The 18,707-nt window shown below is 42.0% G+C and overlaps 1 protein-coding gene across 2 annotated transcripts in view; it reads left to right on the top strand.

Annotated features, from left to right (window-relative positions):
- Positions 1–18,707, top strand: part of Slc38a6 (solute carrier family 38 member 6) — a 62,276-nt gene that overhangs the window by 29,078 nt on the left and 14,491 nt on the right. For both annotated transcript variants that reach the window (XM_041658786.1, XM_041658787.1), the window contains exons 6-8: positions 7,600–7,678; positions 14,810–14,892; positions 15,278–15,336. In XM_041658786.1, coding sequence (XP_041514720.1) covers positions 7,600–7,678; positions 14,810–14,892; positions 15,278–15,336 — 221 coding nt within the window. The remainder of the gene's footprint in view (positions 1–7,599; positions 7,679–14,809; positions 14,893–15,277; positions 15,337–18,707) is intronic.

The following is an 18,707-nucleotide window of genomic DNA, read 5'->3' as shown; positions in this document are numbered from 1 at the left end:
GACTTTAAAAAAAAAAAAAGTGTTCTTCATCCCTGAAAGCATTCAAATGAAACTGTTTGGCCAGCTGTCTGACCTGGAAAAGATTCTTGGATTTGGTGTCATATGAATCAGGTGTCTGCATGTTGCTTTGCTTGCTTGCTTTAGAACTTTAAAGATGCCATTTAGATGCTGTCACACATTTTAAATGTCCCTTGAGTTCAGGAAAGCTAGTAATGCTTATTTCAGAATGATGTCCTCATTATTTTCTTCCCATCACTTGTGAGTTTACCCGCTGCGAGCCTGTGAGCGCTAAGTGGAAGCATATTTCTGCGGTTCTCTAACTGTGGAAGTGACCCCTCCATCGCAGTGGGATCTGAAGCTACTTGTGTGCAGAGCCCTGGCTGGGTGTCAGCTGCCTCATAGTCTGACTCCAGTTTTCTGGGCAAGCAGGCCCATGCTTCAAGGGACCCTCTCTCTCATTCTCTTGGCTTTAGTTTTGTCTGTGGTGAAGAATTCCAGTGGGAAATAGAAAGCTCAGGGTCTCCTCTCTTCCAGAACTGTGGTCTCTGAGGTGGCCTTTGGGGAAGGTGTGCTAATTCTCTCAGGCACTCTGTATTTTCAGGTAGGTGGCATGTCCTGATGCTTCTTAACTCTTGCCGTCTTTTTTACGTGTGTCACAGGTCTCAGTTAGCCTGTATCTCTTGGTCCTTCTGCTTTGGCCTCCTGGGCACTGGGATCCCAAGCATGACCACCACACTTCAGGGTTAGACTGTCTATGATGCTGCTATAGAGTAGCTGAGGAGGAGGGAGGGTTTGCTTTGGCTTCTGCCCCAGGGGACATGATCACATGGGAAGGTGGAGCTGCAGGGCCCGGCTCCTGTCAGCTTGTCCCCCACAAGCAGGAAGTGGAGAGCAGGGAGTAGTGGTGTTCAGCCTTTTGTCTCCAGTTCAATCCCGGACTCCCTCCCACAGAGTCGGCCTGTCCACATTTTCCCCTAACCCCAGCTTCTCCTCTGTGTCGTGCAATCTTGTTTCAGTTCCCGACCCTAAAAGGAAAACAAAAGACGAAATGATCATAAATTCATAAGCTGCTCTTGACTGTTTATTCTGTGGGTGTTTTGGTGAAGGCCTGGTCTGTCCCCTTACTGTAGTCTGAACAACAGGGAGGCACTCGCACTAACCACAGCACCATTGGGATTTAATGACGGGATTGCGGTGGGGCTTTCCTTCAGGTAACCTCTAAAAATGCCAATTAGTACATGTTGGACTCTTAAGGTTTTAGAATTACTGGCCTTTAGAAAGTGGAGAGCCATATAGAAAATACTTCTCATTTGTGACTCTTGCTTTCTGAGTGGTGATTGTGGGGAGCCTGAAAGAGGCCATTGCCAGGTGTAGTGCTTTGTGTCCCCGCCTCAGGCAGAGCTAAAGCTAGCATTTGCTGTGAGCTTCCACTGGGGCAGAGGGAGGAAGGAGGCATCCTAGAATGTTGAATGCTGTCACAGGCCGGAGAATGCTAGGCGCAGGGTTTGAACTCAGCTGCCTTCTCGGAGGACTGAGAAGTGTGAGGGCCGGCTGATTCTCACAGCCCCTACTCTGCTGCATTGCTCACTCGTCTGAGAAGTAGTCCGTTTCACATTAGATTGAATGTCTGCAGACTACGCTGTCGCTAGAAATCACACAGCCAGGCAAGGTCCTACTCACTCTTGGACGTCTGCCATTAAAGCAAAGGCAGCTAATTTCCTAATTCATGTCTTGCTCAACTCAAAACATGGCAAGGTGAGTGGCTCCGAGCAATGTGCCGACTTATTCTTCTAGAACATGTGCGTTAACTCCCCAGGTCCTTGCAGATCAGTGATTTAATCAGTGCACATTGTCAGGAGAACCCTAGTTTCACTGAGACCTCCTGAGACGGCCAGAGTGACCCGGGTTTTCCTGTCTGGCACTGAATCCTCAGACCTTAGTAGCCTTGATTAATGCCTCATTTTGGGGCAGTGAGGAGTGAGAGAATTTCAGCCTGTGAACCAAGATGGCGCAGGGTCTGCAGCTTACAGATGAGAAGATTCAGTGACTACCGAAATCTCAGATCCCCATTATTGGACAAATCCACCATGTAATGTTAGACAACTTAAATTGTTTTCTTGAAGCAGAGGCTGAATTCATCAGTCTGTCTTGCCCCTCGGGAAGCTGGGGTTCGGAATGCTGTTACTACGCCACCTGCTGGTCACACCGATTGCAGCCTTAAAAAACCTGAACAGTATTACCCTCAAATTCTAGAAAATACCGCAGAAGTCTAGAAGTACAGGAAATTGGAGAGGAGCCTTTTTTTCCCCCAGATTCTTGACAAATTTCTATAGTAAGATCATTTTAAAGAGACTTCAAAAACAATGTATTAGCAAAGATGTCTATTGACGTTTGATAATGAGATTTTTAAAAGTATATATTCTGATTGTGCACGCACGCGCGCTTGTGTGTGTCTGTTTCTGATTATTGAACATATGTGAGCTTTCCACCACAGTGCTTTCTCCTAGCCCCCTACCCCACCCTCACCTCTACCCCTGTTTGGAGACAAAGTCTCGCTAGGCTATCCAAGCAGGGCCTTGTACTCCCAATCCTCCCACGTCAGCCCCCTTAGTAGCTTAATTCCAGACCCTGGCCACTAGGCCTGACTCGCTGGTCCCTCTTTAGGTTCAGGGTCTTAACAGACTATAAAAAAAAAAAAAAAGATTCTTGGCGGATCTCGGTGAGTTTGAGGCCAGCCTGGTCTCCAAGAGCTAATTCCAGGACAGGCCCCAAAGCTACAGAGAAACCTTGTCTCAAAAACCCAAAAAAATAAAATAAAGGCTTTTTTAGGAGAGCGAAGGAAAGAACATATTCCATCATGGTTTGTATTCCCCCCCCCCCCAGTTTTGCACTTTAGGGAAATTACATTGTTTTACAGACATTTTGAAAAAAAAGATTCTTTTTAAAAAAGAAATTGTATGCTATTTGAGTGGGGATAGAATTTCCGTGACATTTAAGCGTTTGGTGGAAACACCAGGTTAATGAGACATCTTGAATAAACTAGTTATTATCCATGACTAAAGACAAGTTCGAAATAAACCTGAATCTCTTTGGTGGAAAGGCAAACCATAGCACCTCTGTTTGTTTGGGCCACTGACTAATCCTCTGAGAAGCTGTTGGGCTTCCCCCAAGCGCTGAAAACCCAGTTCTATTTTTAAAGCAGTTGAACGCCATCCCATCTTCATGCATGTTCTCCTAAATGTTTAACAACATGGGTAATTGTCTTTTAGACTAATAATTGTTTAGGCCCAAACTCTGGTTGAGTTTTTCTTTCTCAAAGTGACATGGTTGACTAGAGACAAACTGAGAACACTGGTTCCTAAAGCCTCGAGATATGGAGGAAGAGGGCTGAGTTTTGTTCTTTTTTTAGGTTTCAGTGACGTGTTGAATCTCTCATATGTGAATAGGAGATTCCTCTTTGGAGCTATACCTCCACTGGCATCAACTAAATCATGGTGCGAGATGCTATGACGTCCTGGCATGAAGCTACGTGAATTCTGAGCCAGTTACTTCAACGAAAGAGCTACAGCCCCAGATGGACTCCCTCAACAATACAGTGTGTCTCTGGTTGAAATGGTCTGAGACTTCCATCTCCATTGCAGAGATTCTCATATTCTTTGAGCCCAATTGTTAAACTCAGCAGCCAAAAGCAGTCTGTTGTTTAAATGCTGATAACAAATAGATAAAAGACTTCATTCTCGAGAGGCCCCTTTGATAGACTTTTCTTATTATTCTTGGCTTTGACTGATTCTTCTCCACTGGCCCAGAGCAGACTGACATTTAATAGTGTGAGCTCCTCAAGTCAGGCTCACCGTTACCACCAGCACCCACATCGCAGATAGGTACACAGGGCTCCCATTTCTGTGGGTGAAATTGTGTCTGGTTGATAAGGAAGTTAGATGCCCAAAAAACTTGCCATCACCTAGAATATAGCCAAGCATGTAACAGGCATAGCATGCCACGCCCAGATGAGCAGATGTTCACACTTCTAGCCTTTCTCCTCTCTGCCTCTGTCCCAGCTCACGTCTCCCATGGCTGTTAGTAGTTAGTAGTCATGTCTTCCATGCTGTCGGGCAGTGGTATTCACGTTCCCATGCTGTTGGGCAGTAGTGATACCTTACTCCCTGTTGATGCCTGATCAGATTTCCCTGTTTCAGGGCTTACCAAATTTTCTGTTGCTTTTCCACGTGGTTTTTAAAGGGCACTTTCTATTCCTGTGTCTTGACTACGGTGACAGGATTTTTTATTTTCTTCCCAGGGTAGTTCCGTTTGAAATGAAGGGTAAAGAATACCTATTCAGCTAATGTGGGGAAACTAAATGATTTGGAATGGCTAATAACTGTTATCAAGGTGTATCTTGTAGCACAGATCTTGGCAGTGGTGTTATGGAGGCCCGAACTGTTCTATTGTAACTGTGGCTCTTATGGATGATGCTAGTATAGCCATTAATTTGGAAGAAACATGGTGTGCCTTGTATTTGGAGTCTATACCATGGATAGATGCCAGCAAAAATCATTTACAAATTCTTGCTTATGACCTGTCTCTAAGTCAAGCCTTGAGCATTTCCTTATGCTATTAATACATGGGACAGGAGGTGTGGCAACCAGCTATTCGACCTAGTGACCTTTTGGCTAAAAACAGTGGATATATGAGCAGTCCCGCTGAGATTATTCTTTCTTAAAACCTTTCTCAGCTTACTTTATTGACTTGATCTTTTGATGTGGCTGTAATTAAGATGTATTTCCTAACTTGGTGTCTATCTAGTAGTCTTTTGTTCTCAGTGTTATGTACTGTATGTTAAGGTGGTAGTACTTACATGAAATTTTATTTGTGGTTAGGAAAAAGTAATTTTAGCAGTGAGATTTCTTTGTTTTACTTGCTCAACCAGTGGGGTTTTCCCCATGGTAGGCTCTGTGGTTTTGTAGCTCTTAAAACACGCCAGCGTTCTCCAAGGAAGAAGCAGTGTTTCACATGTTTTATTATACTCGTGTATACTGAGAGGCCTTTTCTTAAAACAGAGAAACATATGTTTGGAGAGTTCATATTTCTTTAAGTACACATGGCTCTTCAGACTGGAATCTAGTGAAACAGGACTCCCATTTGAAAACCAGAGAGTGAAGGCTGCGACACAAAGTGATCAAGTGATTAGCCAGAGGCTAATAGAAATTCTGGAAAGAATGACAGATTGTATATGAGAAAGAAATATAATCTCACATTCATTGTGGCTTTTTTACAATTAAAGATCAAAAAAATAGAAAATTGCTGGAAGAGGTGCCTGTCTGAAACCTTAGAAATCTACACATGCCGGCTTATTCCCAGCGAAAGGGGCCGATGAGCAGATGGTAAAAGTACGGAGTCGGAAGCCTGCGTTCCTTGTTTGAGTGTACGTTTGTCCGTTTACGCCCTCCTTCTCTCGATATATTTAGGTAGTGTCTAAGCCAGTTTCAGAGAACTCGATTCTATTTCGTCTTCTTCATTATATCATGCACGTACAGTTCTTTGGAAAACAAAATGCTGTGACAATCCAAATCTTGGAGTGGAAGAGGTTAGCGATGACCTCCCTTCCTCCTCCCGTGCCCAGCTGCTGGTGTTTTTCCTTCTGAGAGAACAGAGCAAGGGAGAAGACATTACACATCCAGTTGCTTGAAGTAGCCACTGCTAAGGGCTGGCAGGCATGTCTCAGTGGCCCTTGGTAAGCAGTCGTGTTTCTTCCAGAGAAAAAGAAATAGTCTTAAATTACAGGAATATGGGTCGTGTTTTTATTGCAGAAAAGTGAGTGTTACTTACCTGTTCTAAAGTTAACTTTACCATAGGTACCTGTTATTTTATCCAAACAAGCAAAAACAAACAAACAATTGAGTGTATTTAATCTCTCCTCTTGCAAACTAGCATGTCTGTCTCATTTTTCTCCAGAGTTAAACCATCACAGCGCTGTAACTGCAGAAGTAGCTGCTTTCCAGCAGCTGGACTGAGAAATGCACACTGTTCTTAAATGCACCTTTTCATCCAACTTCCTCCAGACTTTCATTGTTCAGGCTTGGCGTTCAGTGGTGTTCTTAGTTTTTATAAGTCCAAGGAGAAAGTGGAATGTTTCCTGAAATATAAATGAGTAATAAAAGCATTGTGCACATAGAATACACACTTCATTCTTCAAGGGCATTTTTTTTCATTGACTCTTTTAAAAAGAGTGTGTGTGTGTGTGTGTGTGTGTGTGTGTGTGTGTGTGTGTTCAATTCATCTCTAGGGAAAAGACTGTTATACTGAAGGTCTGACTCCAGATCAACTGGGTTTCCATAGAGCTGAGTATTTAAGCTTCCCCTTCTGTATTTGCCTAAATGAGTTCTATATTCTACAACCATATTTATGATGGAAGGCTTGCAGAGTGATTTGTATGCGAGTGTGCACAGTTACCTGTGGAGGACAGAAAAGGGTATCAGATCCCCTGGAGTTGGAGGTACAGGCAGTTGTGAACTGCCCAGCAGTCCTAGGAGCCAAGCACTGAGCATTTCTCCAGCCCCAGAATGTGTTTTAATAACTCCATGAGGAATAGTGTCATTATTAAGTGATATAAAAGCTAGTTATTTCTCGTATGCTATCAGATAAAATCTGGTGGCAGTGCTGGCTTTGGCTTCTGTTTTGTTGTTGTTATTTTGTCTTTTCATAAACATGGTTTCTCTATGTAGCTCTTGTTGTTCTGGAACTCAATTTGTAGACAAGGATGGCCTCGAACTCACAAAGATCCACCTGCCTCTGCCTTTCAAATGCTGGGATTAAAGGCATATGCCACCCCACCTGGTTGGCTTTGGTTTCAGATTTACACAGATGGAGTGAGGATTTCAAGCTCCGTATCCTTAACAGGCTGCATGATGCAGTGAATCAGTAGAGAGCCTTAATTAAGTTATTGTTTACTGTTTAAGTATTATGATCTGTAGCAGAGAAAGGAAGAGAGAGGGAATTGGGTTTCTGCAAAAGACATTTCTTCCTAGTTAAATTAAAAAAGAGCAAGTGATCAGTTATTAATTGTACTTATTAAATAAACATGGTCTTTTTGTTTGGTTGGTTAGTTTTGGTTTTTCAAGACAGCGTTTCTCTGTGTAGCCCTGGCTGTCCTGGAACTTACTCTGTAGACCAGGTTGGCCATGACCTCACAGATAGCCGCCTGCCTCTGCCTGCTGAGTGCTGGGATTAAAGGTGTACGCAACTATCTCCTGACCCTTAAAGTTTTTATGTTTATCACTAAATCTTGTGCACTGAACAGATGAGACAATGTGAAAGAGAATTTTTCAAAACTTGAAACAATTTTATTTTGAATAGCCTATTAAAAAATCCCTTTTCCTCTTATCTTCAGACTTGCAGTATAAACAAAGGTCATGTGATAAACTTACCAGTTCTTCTCTACAGAGTCATTTGCCTTCGTTTCTCCTGTGTATGTGTTTGGCTTAGTTCATTGTGGGTTATCTTCTATATGGTGCCCGAAATCCTATGGACGTCTGTGTTTCTGAATAGATCACTCTTTGAATGGTTAAAATTCTAATAGAAATTCTCTTTGTTCTTTTGTAGCTATGTCATCTTATCTTTTAATTATTAAAACAGAGCTTCCTGCTGCTATTTCAGAATTATTGCCTGGAGACCACAGTGGGTAAGAAGTTCCATTGTATCCCTTCATCTGTTCATTCATTCATTCTGTTCTGTGAAACCGTAGTGGCAATGTGGTGCCCGTCCTCAGGACACTTAGCGGTTCTGTGGGGGGAACGGTAATAGAGGAAACACTGAGTACCTGTCCACTGACAGTCCACTGTGTCAGAGCCCTGAGCTGCCAACGACCGAAGCTCCAGGCCCTTGTGCTCCTTGGGAAAGGCCAAGTCAAGTCCCAATTAGCCCTTGGAGAAAAGTGAAGAGGCACCTAAGGAGTTAAAAGCTGGAGGATAGTGGAAGGCTCAAGACAGCTGAAGGGACAGTGAGTCATCCTTGCTGTCCCTTCCCAGCAGGTTGTCATGACAACGGATATGATGGCTGCAGCCACTGTGTGAGACTCATGTTAGACAGCATAAAGAACTTTGGGTGAGCACTTACTTTTTGCTTAGCCTTTCTTAATACACTGAATAACATCGTTTGGTTGGCTCTCCCCAGTAATCAGACTTATCTGGCGTGCAGAGGAAAACTTCAAAACTTAGTTTTCAGCTTAGGGAAGTGGCTGCTCCTGCAGAAGCAGACAGGTGCAGATGTGCATGTGTAAGGAAAGTGTGGTTACTTTTGATCTCAGTACGAACTGTCAAGATGTGATTAGCATGAGGGTTATAAAGTCCTTCACGATCTTCATCCTCAGAAGCTGTCCCTCGCGTTCACTTCAGAGCTCATTAGGGCCCCAGTGCATGCTCACAGCTACCTCGACTTCTGTCAGCTTTGTCTGGTTGCATTTTGATAATGCCCTATGTGACAGCTAACTACTCTAGCAAGTAGCTGTGTGAAATACACTTGTTTGCATTTGCTATAAAAATATTAGGAACCATTTTTGTTACTTGAATTCTAAGTGAGAAATTTGCATATGGAGCTAGGAACTCAAGGCAGCGTGATGAAAGGAAACATATGTCCCGTTCATTTCATGCTAGTTAGCCTTGAGTCTCTAATTCCTGACCATCTAGCTTGTCATGAGCTGTAGGTTTTTTTTACCTGGTGCTGTGAGGGTACCAATGAGAGTAGGACTTGTGGCTTCCAGACAGAGTGCTTGCCTAGCATGCCCTAGCATACCTAGAAAGCCCTGGGTTCAGTTCTCAATGCCAGAAAAAGAGAAAAACAGACAGGCATTCTGAAAGGGCTGGAAAGTTGGTTCAGTGGTTAAGAGCACCGACCTCTCACCGGAGGACCTGGGTGAGCACCCATGTGGCAGTTCCCAACTGTTTATCACTCCCATTCCAGGAGATCTGCCACCCTCACATACAGAGACATGCATGCAGGCAAAACAGCAATGCGCATAAAATAATAAATAGATCATTAATAAAAGGGGGCACTGGGTGGTGTGGTACACACCTATATTTCCAGCACTGGGGAGGCAGAGGCAGGCAGATCTCTGTGGCTCGAGATCAACCTGGTCTACATAGCAAGTTCCAGGACAGCCAGAGCTGTTACACAGAGAAACCCTGTCTCAAAAAGAAAAAAGAAAAAGAAAAAAGAAAAAAAGGTGACACAATGACCTTACCTATGATTATTTGCTTCCTTAACAGAGTTGAAATGATCAAATAAGATGGCACACATATTCGTGCTTATGTGCACACCGCACAGTGTAGATGTGGGAACAGGGACAATACAGGACAATGAGCATGTTAAAGGTAGACTTTCCTTGTTCATGCGGATTGCCAGGAAGCTCAGAGTCAAACACAAATGAACGCTGATAATCCTAATGGTTGTCCTATGTCACCTGCATTTGTCTTTGTTTTGTCTGTTTATCTTTTGTTTGGTCCTGATTTTGATGACATCTATTAACATTGCCTTTAGTAACCTTAGACATAGTCGGGGTGCTGGGTAGCAGAGCTGCTATTAAAACTGCGGTGCTTTGTCTGCTGAAGCATTGTTCTCTTTAAATCGAATGCCATGTCTGCTGTTTTAGCATACATTTTAAACAACTAAAATTAAGCCCTATTTCAGTTGTATTAGTAAAACATTTATATAAATGTTCTATTTCTATCACAAATGAGCTTTTGACAAGAATGCTGTCACCAATTTTCACCCACTGTGTGTTTAAATCACACATTTTTGATAACTCATTGTTTTACATGTAGCATACTCACTTATGAGGAGACTATGCTAATTGTCTTTGAAGCCTAACCTTGGAAAGTCAGCAGCGAATGTTGCGCGGTGAGCGCTGCTTTTGGACAGTCTGTTTCTAGATGGGGTTGCGTGGCAGTATTTTCTCACTGAGATCATGTGGTATTGATGTTTTATTTTAGGGTTTAGTTTTCCATAAGTTTCAGTTAATCTTTCAGGTGTCTTTGTTTTCTGGGTTATCTGTGGATAGATATATAGATATCTATGTGAACTATAGCCCTTTATGAAGATGCTGTCGAATCACTTTGTGCTCACTGTATTCTAATTTCAAAGTTACTGTTAGAGATCTAGATCAGTGGTGCTTATACCAAACTCTTATGATGCCTCTATATTTTTCCTAGAATAACTTATATATATTTTTAAAATCTATAGCTGTTAAAAGTTGGGAGCTCTCTGTTAACATTTAATGGTCTTGTCAGGGGACTATGATTGACACAATTAAGTTGTCTTGCATTTGAGTTACATAATTGATATGGGATGTGAGCAAGATCCTAATTGAGAACATACGATACTCTTGTTCCATTCTATTCGAGAATGAAATTAAAGCAACTTATAAATAAATCTGGTTTTCATTTAAAAATGGAAAAAACATCTGCGTGCCAAGCATTTGCAATCCAGCTAAGGATTTATTCTCTGTGTTTCATAGTTGGAGCATTTTTATCATATAGGATTAAATCCACAGATCAAACAAGTTTTCTAGGAAGTATAAAACTTTTTACTCTAATTCTTTTGGCTTAAAGAGAATGTATATTTAGGTCACAGTAGGAAAACAGGAGTTTGGTTAGATAATTCTTTTTCCCCTCTTAGAAAAAAAATTTAAGTGCAGTAAATTTTCCTAAAATCTTGGCTTATAAAATAAATGTATTTACTGCATACTTTTAAAGACTACTTATTTGTATTCTCTGGGCTGAGGTTTAATCGCATCTGCTTTGGACTGTCTCCATTACCAAACACAGTGCAATCGTCTGGGACGTGCGTGTGAAATTCACTCAACTCCACTGTGTGTAACTACATGGCCTTTATTGATAAAGAATGATCACAAAACTGCTATCTTAATGATTGGTTTTATTACCATCAGTCAATAAGCACAAGAAACTATTTATAACCAGTCTCCAGGCCTAGAGAATCTCTTTTTAAAAATAAAATCATTTTTCATGTTAAGATTCTTTTTTCTGATTTTTTTTTGTTTGTTTGTTTGTTTTTTTTTTTTTTTTGAGACAGGGTTTCTCTGTAGCTTTGGGGCCCGTCCTAGAACTAGCTCTTGTAGGTCAGGCTGGCCTCGAACTCACAGAGATCCGCCTGCCTCTGCCTCCGAGTGCTGGGATTAAAGGCATATGCCACCACTGTCCCGCTCATAGTAACTTTTTAAGTTCAGTCCTAAGGAGAGAATGAAGTGCAGCCTTGAAATAGATTGGAGACATCTGAAAAATGCTGTGAACTAGAGAGTGGTAGCTGAGGCCGGGAGTGTTTGCATGGCTACTGTCTCGAGCCCATGGTCCTTTATGGCTTTTGCAGACACATGAGATGGAGATGCTGAACTGGGTGATCTCTGAGCTCCCTCAGCCCAAGCATTCCCTAACTCTGCAAGTCTCATGCCTTCACACCCTACAATCAGGCCTGAGTCAGTCATGCTGCTCTTACAGATGGACATCAATTTCATCTTCAGGCACACATAGGATTTTAGTGTTCCTTTAGTCCTGCGCAAGGGGAAGGTTGCGGTCCTGTGGCGTACCCTTTTATATAACTCCACCTTCCTAGTTAAAAAGTCAGTTTGGGCCAGGTGGTGGTGGCACATGTGCTTAATCCCAGCACTTGGGAGGCAGATGTAGGTGGATCTCCAAGTTTGAGGCCAGCCTGGTCTACAGAACAAGATCCAGGATAGCCAGGGCTACATAGAGAAACCCTGTCTTAAAAACAAACAAACAAGCAAACAAACAAAAAAGGAGACAGGTTAGTTTGTGACCATTTTTGCTTTGTTTTATGTTCAGAACATTGATTGTGGTCCATACCCTCTTAGCAGACATTCAGAATACAATGCAGTGTTGTTATCCAGAGGAACAGCAGTGCTAACAGATGGAATCTGCTCGGCTGTTCCCTTGGGGCCATTTTTCTATTGGCACTGCAACTGTCTGGGTCTGATACCAGGTCCCAGAAGAAAAGACATTTCAGACGGAGAGCCCTGGGCTTGCTGCCAGTTTCAGAATTTAGTTGCCAGGTGTTTCTTGGTGAGGGCTATTTTGAGGTTCCTATTTGGCTTTTTATTCAAGGGCGACTAGAAGATGAGCCTTTTGTGTATCCGTTTGTGTTTACTATATGGTTGCTTTTGTAGTACCTCCTGCACAACAGCCTCTGAGGGGCTCATGCAAGTGTGGCTGGAGACCTCGACCTCAGATCCCGCAGCACAGAAATAGTTGTGCATCGCTTCTAGCTTCTGGTGGTGCATCTGCAAAGGATGGGAGTTAGAGAAGGACAGGGGGAAGTGTGAGCAGGATGGGAGAAATGTGAACAGGACAGGGGCAAGTGTGAGCAGGACGGGGGGGGGAGGGTGTGTGTGTGACCACGGTGCTCTTTCTGGTGCTGCTGCTGCTCCTCGTCTTGCTCTCCTAAAGAGGGTGTTGTCACTACCCAGCAGTCATGAATGAAGGGGTAGCAGAAAGGATGTCCTCACAAGCCAGGGTGTGTAAAGATAGGCACCGGACAGTTAAGGCCAGGCTTGCTGGAAGTTAGCTCTTTAACCCAGGCGAAGGCAAGCTCTTAACTTGACAGGGCCCGGGGACACTGGCCACCTGTTGAGAGTGAAGGAGGATGGATTATCACAGGGAGATTCTGAAGTCATCTACCAAACACTTACTAAAGGAATCCCTATTGATCTTTGATGTTTCCCAATCCCTTTCTATCCTGGATTTTATTTTCTTCATGTGGTACAATTGTGTATGTTTTGCTGGTTTTCTTAGTTAATTGCCACTGCGCTTTTATTGTGCTGGTTACTATTGCCATTCTTTTTCCAGAGAGTCCTAATTGGACAATAACATAGTAATACATATGGGCCAATTATATCACATCCTTGACTATTTTACTAATTTGATTTCAGTAATCTCAGGATAGATCCATTTAATTGGCAACTGTGATTAGATCTTTCTTCCTATATATTTACTAGTTGCATTCCTTATATTAATTATTGTTTGTCTTTCACATGTGCATACATTAAGGTTTTGAGGAATTAACTTTAATATTTAAATATTCTATAGATGTATTAAGAAATTAAAATCATATGTGTACCTATGTATTGCTACCATATAGAAATATGCCATTTTTTGTATTCTAAGTATATCCCTCTGACTTTAAAAATATATATTCAAAGTGTTATTTTTCCCTCTCTGTACTGAAATTTGTCTTTCACTCTTCTTCCTGTCTGTGTATGAATGTGCTTGCACACATGAGTGTGTATGCACACGTATGTGGTGGTCAGAGAACAAGCTTGAGTGTTTCTTGGGTACTGTTCACCTCTTTTTCTTTTTAAGACAGGGTCTTTTACTATCCTTAAACTTCCTTACAGGGCTGATCTGCCTTGCCAGCAAGCCCGCCACCACATCTCCAACACACATTACGATTTATTTATTTATTTATTTATTTATTTATTTATTTATTATGGATAGAGTGTTCTGTATGCTTGTGTGCCTACAGACCAAAAGAGCGCACCAGATCTCATTACAGATGGCTGTGAGCCACCATGTGGTTGCTGGGAATTGAACTCAGGACGTCTGGAAGAGCAGCCAGTGCTCTTAACCGCTGAGCCATCTCTCCAGCCCCACATTAGTGTTGTTGCTCACACGGCTGATCAACCCGGCCAGCAAGCCTGCCTCCATGTCTCCAGCATGTGCTGGTGGCTCCCAGTCCTCGTTTCTTTTTTATTAACAAACTCGTGATCTCAGTACTCGCTAACCATTCTCATTCAGTATTTTGCTGTCTTTTAAAGAAAAGTTTAGTGTTTTAAACTGGTAATTCATACCCCTTCTGAAACTCTGGAGAAGTGTAGAAAAGTATGAAGAGTAAAAAATGACTCTTTATCACCCGAAACTATGAAGTTCCTGTACATTTTTAATAATATCTGTATTTTTCCTCAAAACAATCAGACTACACACACATTCACTATAGTTGTTTTTCCAAATTGTAGTATTAGATGTTTGTTCGCTTTCAGTTTTTATTATTTTTTATGTTTTAGATTTTCATTATTTTAAAAGTTCTCAATAAATATTATTTGATAAAAGTCTCTGTAACTATTGCTGGTGTTTCTTTATTCTTAATAGTATTTTGTAAGTGTTGTAAGGCATAACCACATGAAGAGGTAGTTAATACAGATCTAGCATTGAAAAGCTGTGTTTGGCATACTTCAGTACTCCTCACCAACATGAACTGTTATCTTGTCTTTAAGTTTTTGTTAATTTGATAATTGAAAAATGGCATCTCATGGGGCATTTTTGTGTGTTTGTTTTGGTTTAGGTGTTATTTTGAGACAAGTTCTCACTATATACCCCAGCCTCAAAATGTTGATCTTGCCTTTGCCTCCCAACTCCTGAGATTGTAGGCTTATATCAACATTATTTTAGTATATTTTATAAATGCATATTCATGATTAACAATAAAAGATTTTCTGTGGAGGAAGTGGAGAGGTGGTTCAGGGGTTAAGATCACTGGGTTCTCTTCCAGAGGACCCAGGTTCAATTCCCAGCACCCACATGGCAGCTCACAATTACTGGTAACTCTATCTAGTTCCAGGGGTCTGACATCTTCACACAGGCAAGACACCAGTGCACAAATAAATAAGTAAATAAACAATAAAAGGTTTTCCTAAGAACATTTAACAGAAAAAGTAGGTTTTTCGTTGTGTTTGGATGGATGTGAATGAGTCCCATGTCCCGTACCTAACACAGAATGTTTTTCCTAATAGGTCTTGGTATCTCGATGGTCAGACGCTGCTGCTCATCATCTGTGTTGGCGTCGTGTTCCCTCTTTCGCTGCTCCCCAGGATAGGTGAGTCTGTGGAGGAACACGGGATGTTTGGGGGAGGGGCAGCGCCACAGCACCGTGTCTAGAAGAGTGGTCACTGCGAATCATTTTCAGCTTGGCCTGGTTTCAGTGGCTCCGTCCTCAGCCCTGCCTAGCTAACTTATGACTTGGCTTGTGGTAGCGTTTTGTCCGCCCCACCAGAGCATTAAGGAGCAGCCTCCCTTGCAGTGCACTGCCGGTGCAAGCCAGTCCCGTTCTGCTGTGCAGAGCTGCATAATGGTCTGTGACAGACGGGCCGGGGCCCAGAGACCAAGCTGCAGTAGAAAACATGCCCACGGTGCACGGCTCTATTTGTGAGTCAGGATCACTTGCCTTATAAATTGCTTTTTATTTTATTGCTATTTTACAGGCTTTCTTGGCTACACAAGCAGTTTATCATTTTTCTTTATGGTGTTCTTTGCTCTTGTGGTAAGTTTAAAATATAACGCATTGCTATTTCATCACAGAAAAGCGACTGTGTTAACGACAGCTTTTACTGCTTTGTGCTGGGCACAGGAGCCCGTTTTATATTGTTAAAAGCACTGTTTTGTTTTTGAAAATAATTTCAGTCACAGGATTATTCACTTTGTCCATTTTAAAGAAGCTTAGAGTAGCATTTGAAATTTAGTGTTCTGTGGTTAGCAGAGAGGGATACACAGCCCTCCAGTTAAGACTCTAGGTGGACTAGACCCCTGGACAGCCTAGCACTCTGGAGAAGCGATAGGCCTGTGCCCCGTGCGTTCAGCTTAACGCAGCACTGCCTGAAATGATGGTCTCTGAGACTTGATTGCAAAGGTCCAAGGAGAAGTGGGATGTGAATGGAGTCCTATCCAGTCTGCTTACTCAGCATAAAATGCTCTCGTAAACATAGTACTGGAAATAAATATTTTTTTCATATGCAGAAAATATATTTTTAGTTAGCTTGTTTTTATTATTTATCAGATGATAGTTTAACTTATATTTGTAAAATAATTTAGCATAAGTATAAAAGAGAATTTTGATTTATGGCCTTTTAATTCTTCTAAGACAGATGTGTCCTTGTATATAATTTTTTAAAACTTTTTTTCTTTGCACAGTAGTTTATCCTACAGTAAGTATCTAAATGCCAAACCTTACATAGGATTGAGCATTTTTAATTTGCCAAGACTATATCTATCCCCAGTAACCTTTTTCTAAGGTTACTTAATTACCAATAAATTGAATCAAGGGGAACATCACATATAAGCACTTTATAGAGCCAGATTCCAGAGCTGTCCAACAGTCTCCGGACTGGGATGATGGTGTTTGCCTTGCCAGTATGAGGGCTTGTCTTCAGTCCCCAGAACCCGTGTGAACAGTTGGGCATGTGGTATCTGCTTGTGATCCCCGGGCTGGGGGAGCGTGTTCCTGGGCTTCGTTGGCCAGCCACCCTGACTTTCTCCCACCTGGCACACTCCAGACCAATGAGAGGTTGTCTCGGAAAGCGAGGTGAATGGCTCCTGAAGAATGACACCCAACGTTGACGTCCACACGTGCACACACAGCCACCACTACACACGTGTACACACAAAGCTACAACCACAACCACATACACACCACACACACATGCAACCACATACCCACTATGTATATACACACCAATCATGTTTGCATTGCATTTATCTTTGGCTAAATCATCTGAGACACAGGATGAAACAACTAAAATATGTACAAGTAACTCTTATTTCCCCGTTCCTAAACATTTTATTCTAAGGAATGTTCTTAAGACTGAAAATAGTTAACAGTGCTTGATTGTTTGTTGAATTCACCCACTCCAGTGTCATTCAAATAATGAATTGAGCATGTATTTTTTAGGTTCTATACTTAGCGAGGAACAGTAAGTATTTTCATCATAAGGTAATTGTTGAAAAACATCTAAATGGTTAGGTATCCCACACATACATAGAAGTGTATGGTTCTTAAATGAGTGCAGGTAACATACTGAATTTTCTCCTCATAGTTAATCAACAAGGCAAGCATTTCATAGGTAGAAGTAATTCAGTTTTCACAGTCAATAGCTTAACACAGGTGAAACGTATTGATACAATGTGTCTGTTGGAGTTTCTGTTTCTGTCATAGTAGATACTCTTTAATCCGATGCAGATTTCTGCTTCAGTAGTCATATGGAAATAATTCTCCTGTGTTTATCGTGATGTTCTACAAATCATCTGCTTGGATTTCTACCCGGGAGACGAGTTGAAATTTGACCTACAATGAAACTGTAGATTATGTTGGGTTTGTTTGTTTGTTTGTTTATTGCTGTCTTTTGTTGCCATATGTATTACTGGTTCTGTTTCTAGTTTTTGTTTGTTTTGCGTGTGTGTGTGTGTGTGTGTGTCAGGGTTTTCCTATGTAACCCTGGCTGGCCTGACCTCACTATGCAGGCTAGGCTGGCCCAGAATTCACAGAAATCCATGTGCCCATGCCTCTGCCTCCTGAGGGCTGGAATTTAGGGTGAGCATAGCTCCACCATGCTCCGCTAACTGACTTTTTTTTGAAACATGTACCGATATGTTCATTGATTATTTTTAGAACGTGTATATAAGTCTATTATGTTTATATTACATTATACAATCAGTTCAGAAAATGTTTTCTTCATTTTATTTTCTTCCTTATGCTCTTCAAGCCTTGTAGACCAGTGCATCCCTACTAATGTTCTCCCAGATCCTGATTTTCATTCAGAAAGTTAGCATAAATTTTCCCTGAGAGTATCTAAATTTAAAAATAAATCTCGGTTTAGCAGTGGCTCAAAATAGCCAAACAGATGCTTTTATCCTTTTTTAAACTTACCTTTTTGGTCACCTTGAAACAAGTCACTAGAGTCAAGAGGAGGGAGGGGCTGCTGGGAGCAATGTAAAGGGATTTGGAAAGAATTAAAGTGGGCACTGACCTGCAGAGATGGGCAGGGCTTGAGGTGGAAGGGGGGGAAGAGGGGGAAGGAGGGGGAAGGAGGGGAAAGGAGGGAGAAGGGGGGGAAAGGAGGGAGAAGGGGGGGAAGGGCCTTTTGTGCGAATGCAGTATTTCTAGTGCCTAAGGTCGTGTGTGTGTGTGTGTGTGTGTGTGTGTGTCCCCATCCCCCAGAATTACCTTCTTACCCTGGAACTCTCTTCTCTTGTTTGTGGGTCTCTCCCAATCTCTGTAGCTTTGACCACCCCAGCCCACCATGCAGATTTGAAACCAGGGCGGCCCTTTGCACAGAAATTAGCTGTAATAACGGAATTTATGTTAGTGTAAAATTAAGTTGATAATAATTCTCTTTAATAAATGAAATAGGCTATATTGTATCTTGGAGAATTTTTGCAAGAATTTTTGACTTGAAGGTTTCTGCAGCAGCAGATGACCAAGGAAAAAGAGAGGGAATGATGCTCCGTTGTCCTCAAGGTCTGCGCTCAGCGGTGCTGAGAGGCCCCCGTGGAGGACTCTGCCTTCGGGGAGACATCGGCAGGGCAGGGCACCAGAGAGACCAGCTCCTTTCCCTCTCACCCCCACTCCATCACTTAAACTTTTCAGAAAAAGAAAAAAAAAAAGATAATGAGCTCTTGGTTCTGGTTTTGTTCTTTTCTGTTTATGGTTAAACCTGGTTTTATGTTGCAAACGTAACCTAGAAATGCCCAGTTGGTCCTTAGCCACCCACCCCGTTTTGGGTGAGATTTTAAATTAAAAGTGACTCAGGTTCACTCTTTAACTTAATCCTAAAAGTGTGTGTTTTCTTTAGATTTATCACTGTATAAAATTTTGATTGAATTTGTTAAAATCCCAAACTAGATAAGTTCCAAATAGGA

Source organism: Microtus oregoni, unplaced genomic scaffold (assembly GCF_018167655.1).
Source record: "Microtus oregoni isolate MIOR12 unplaced genomic scaffold, Mior012 000009F_ref0000495, whole genome shotgun sequence".
Lineage (NCBI taxonomy): Eukaryota > Metazoa > Chordata > Mammalia > Rodentia > Cricetidae > Microtus > Microtus oregoni.
This window is presented reverse-complemented; position numbering and strand designations above follow the sequence as displayed.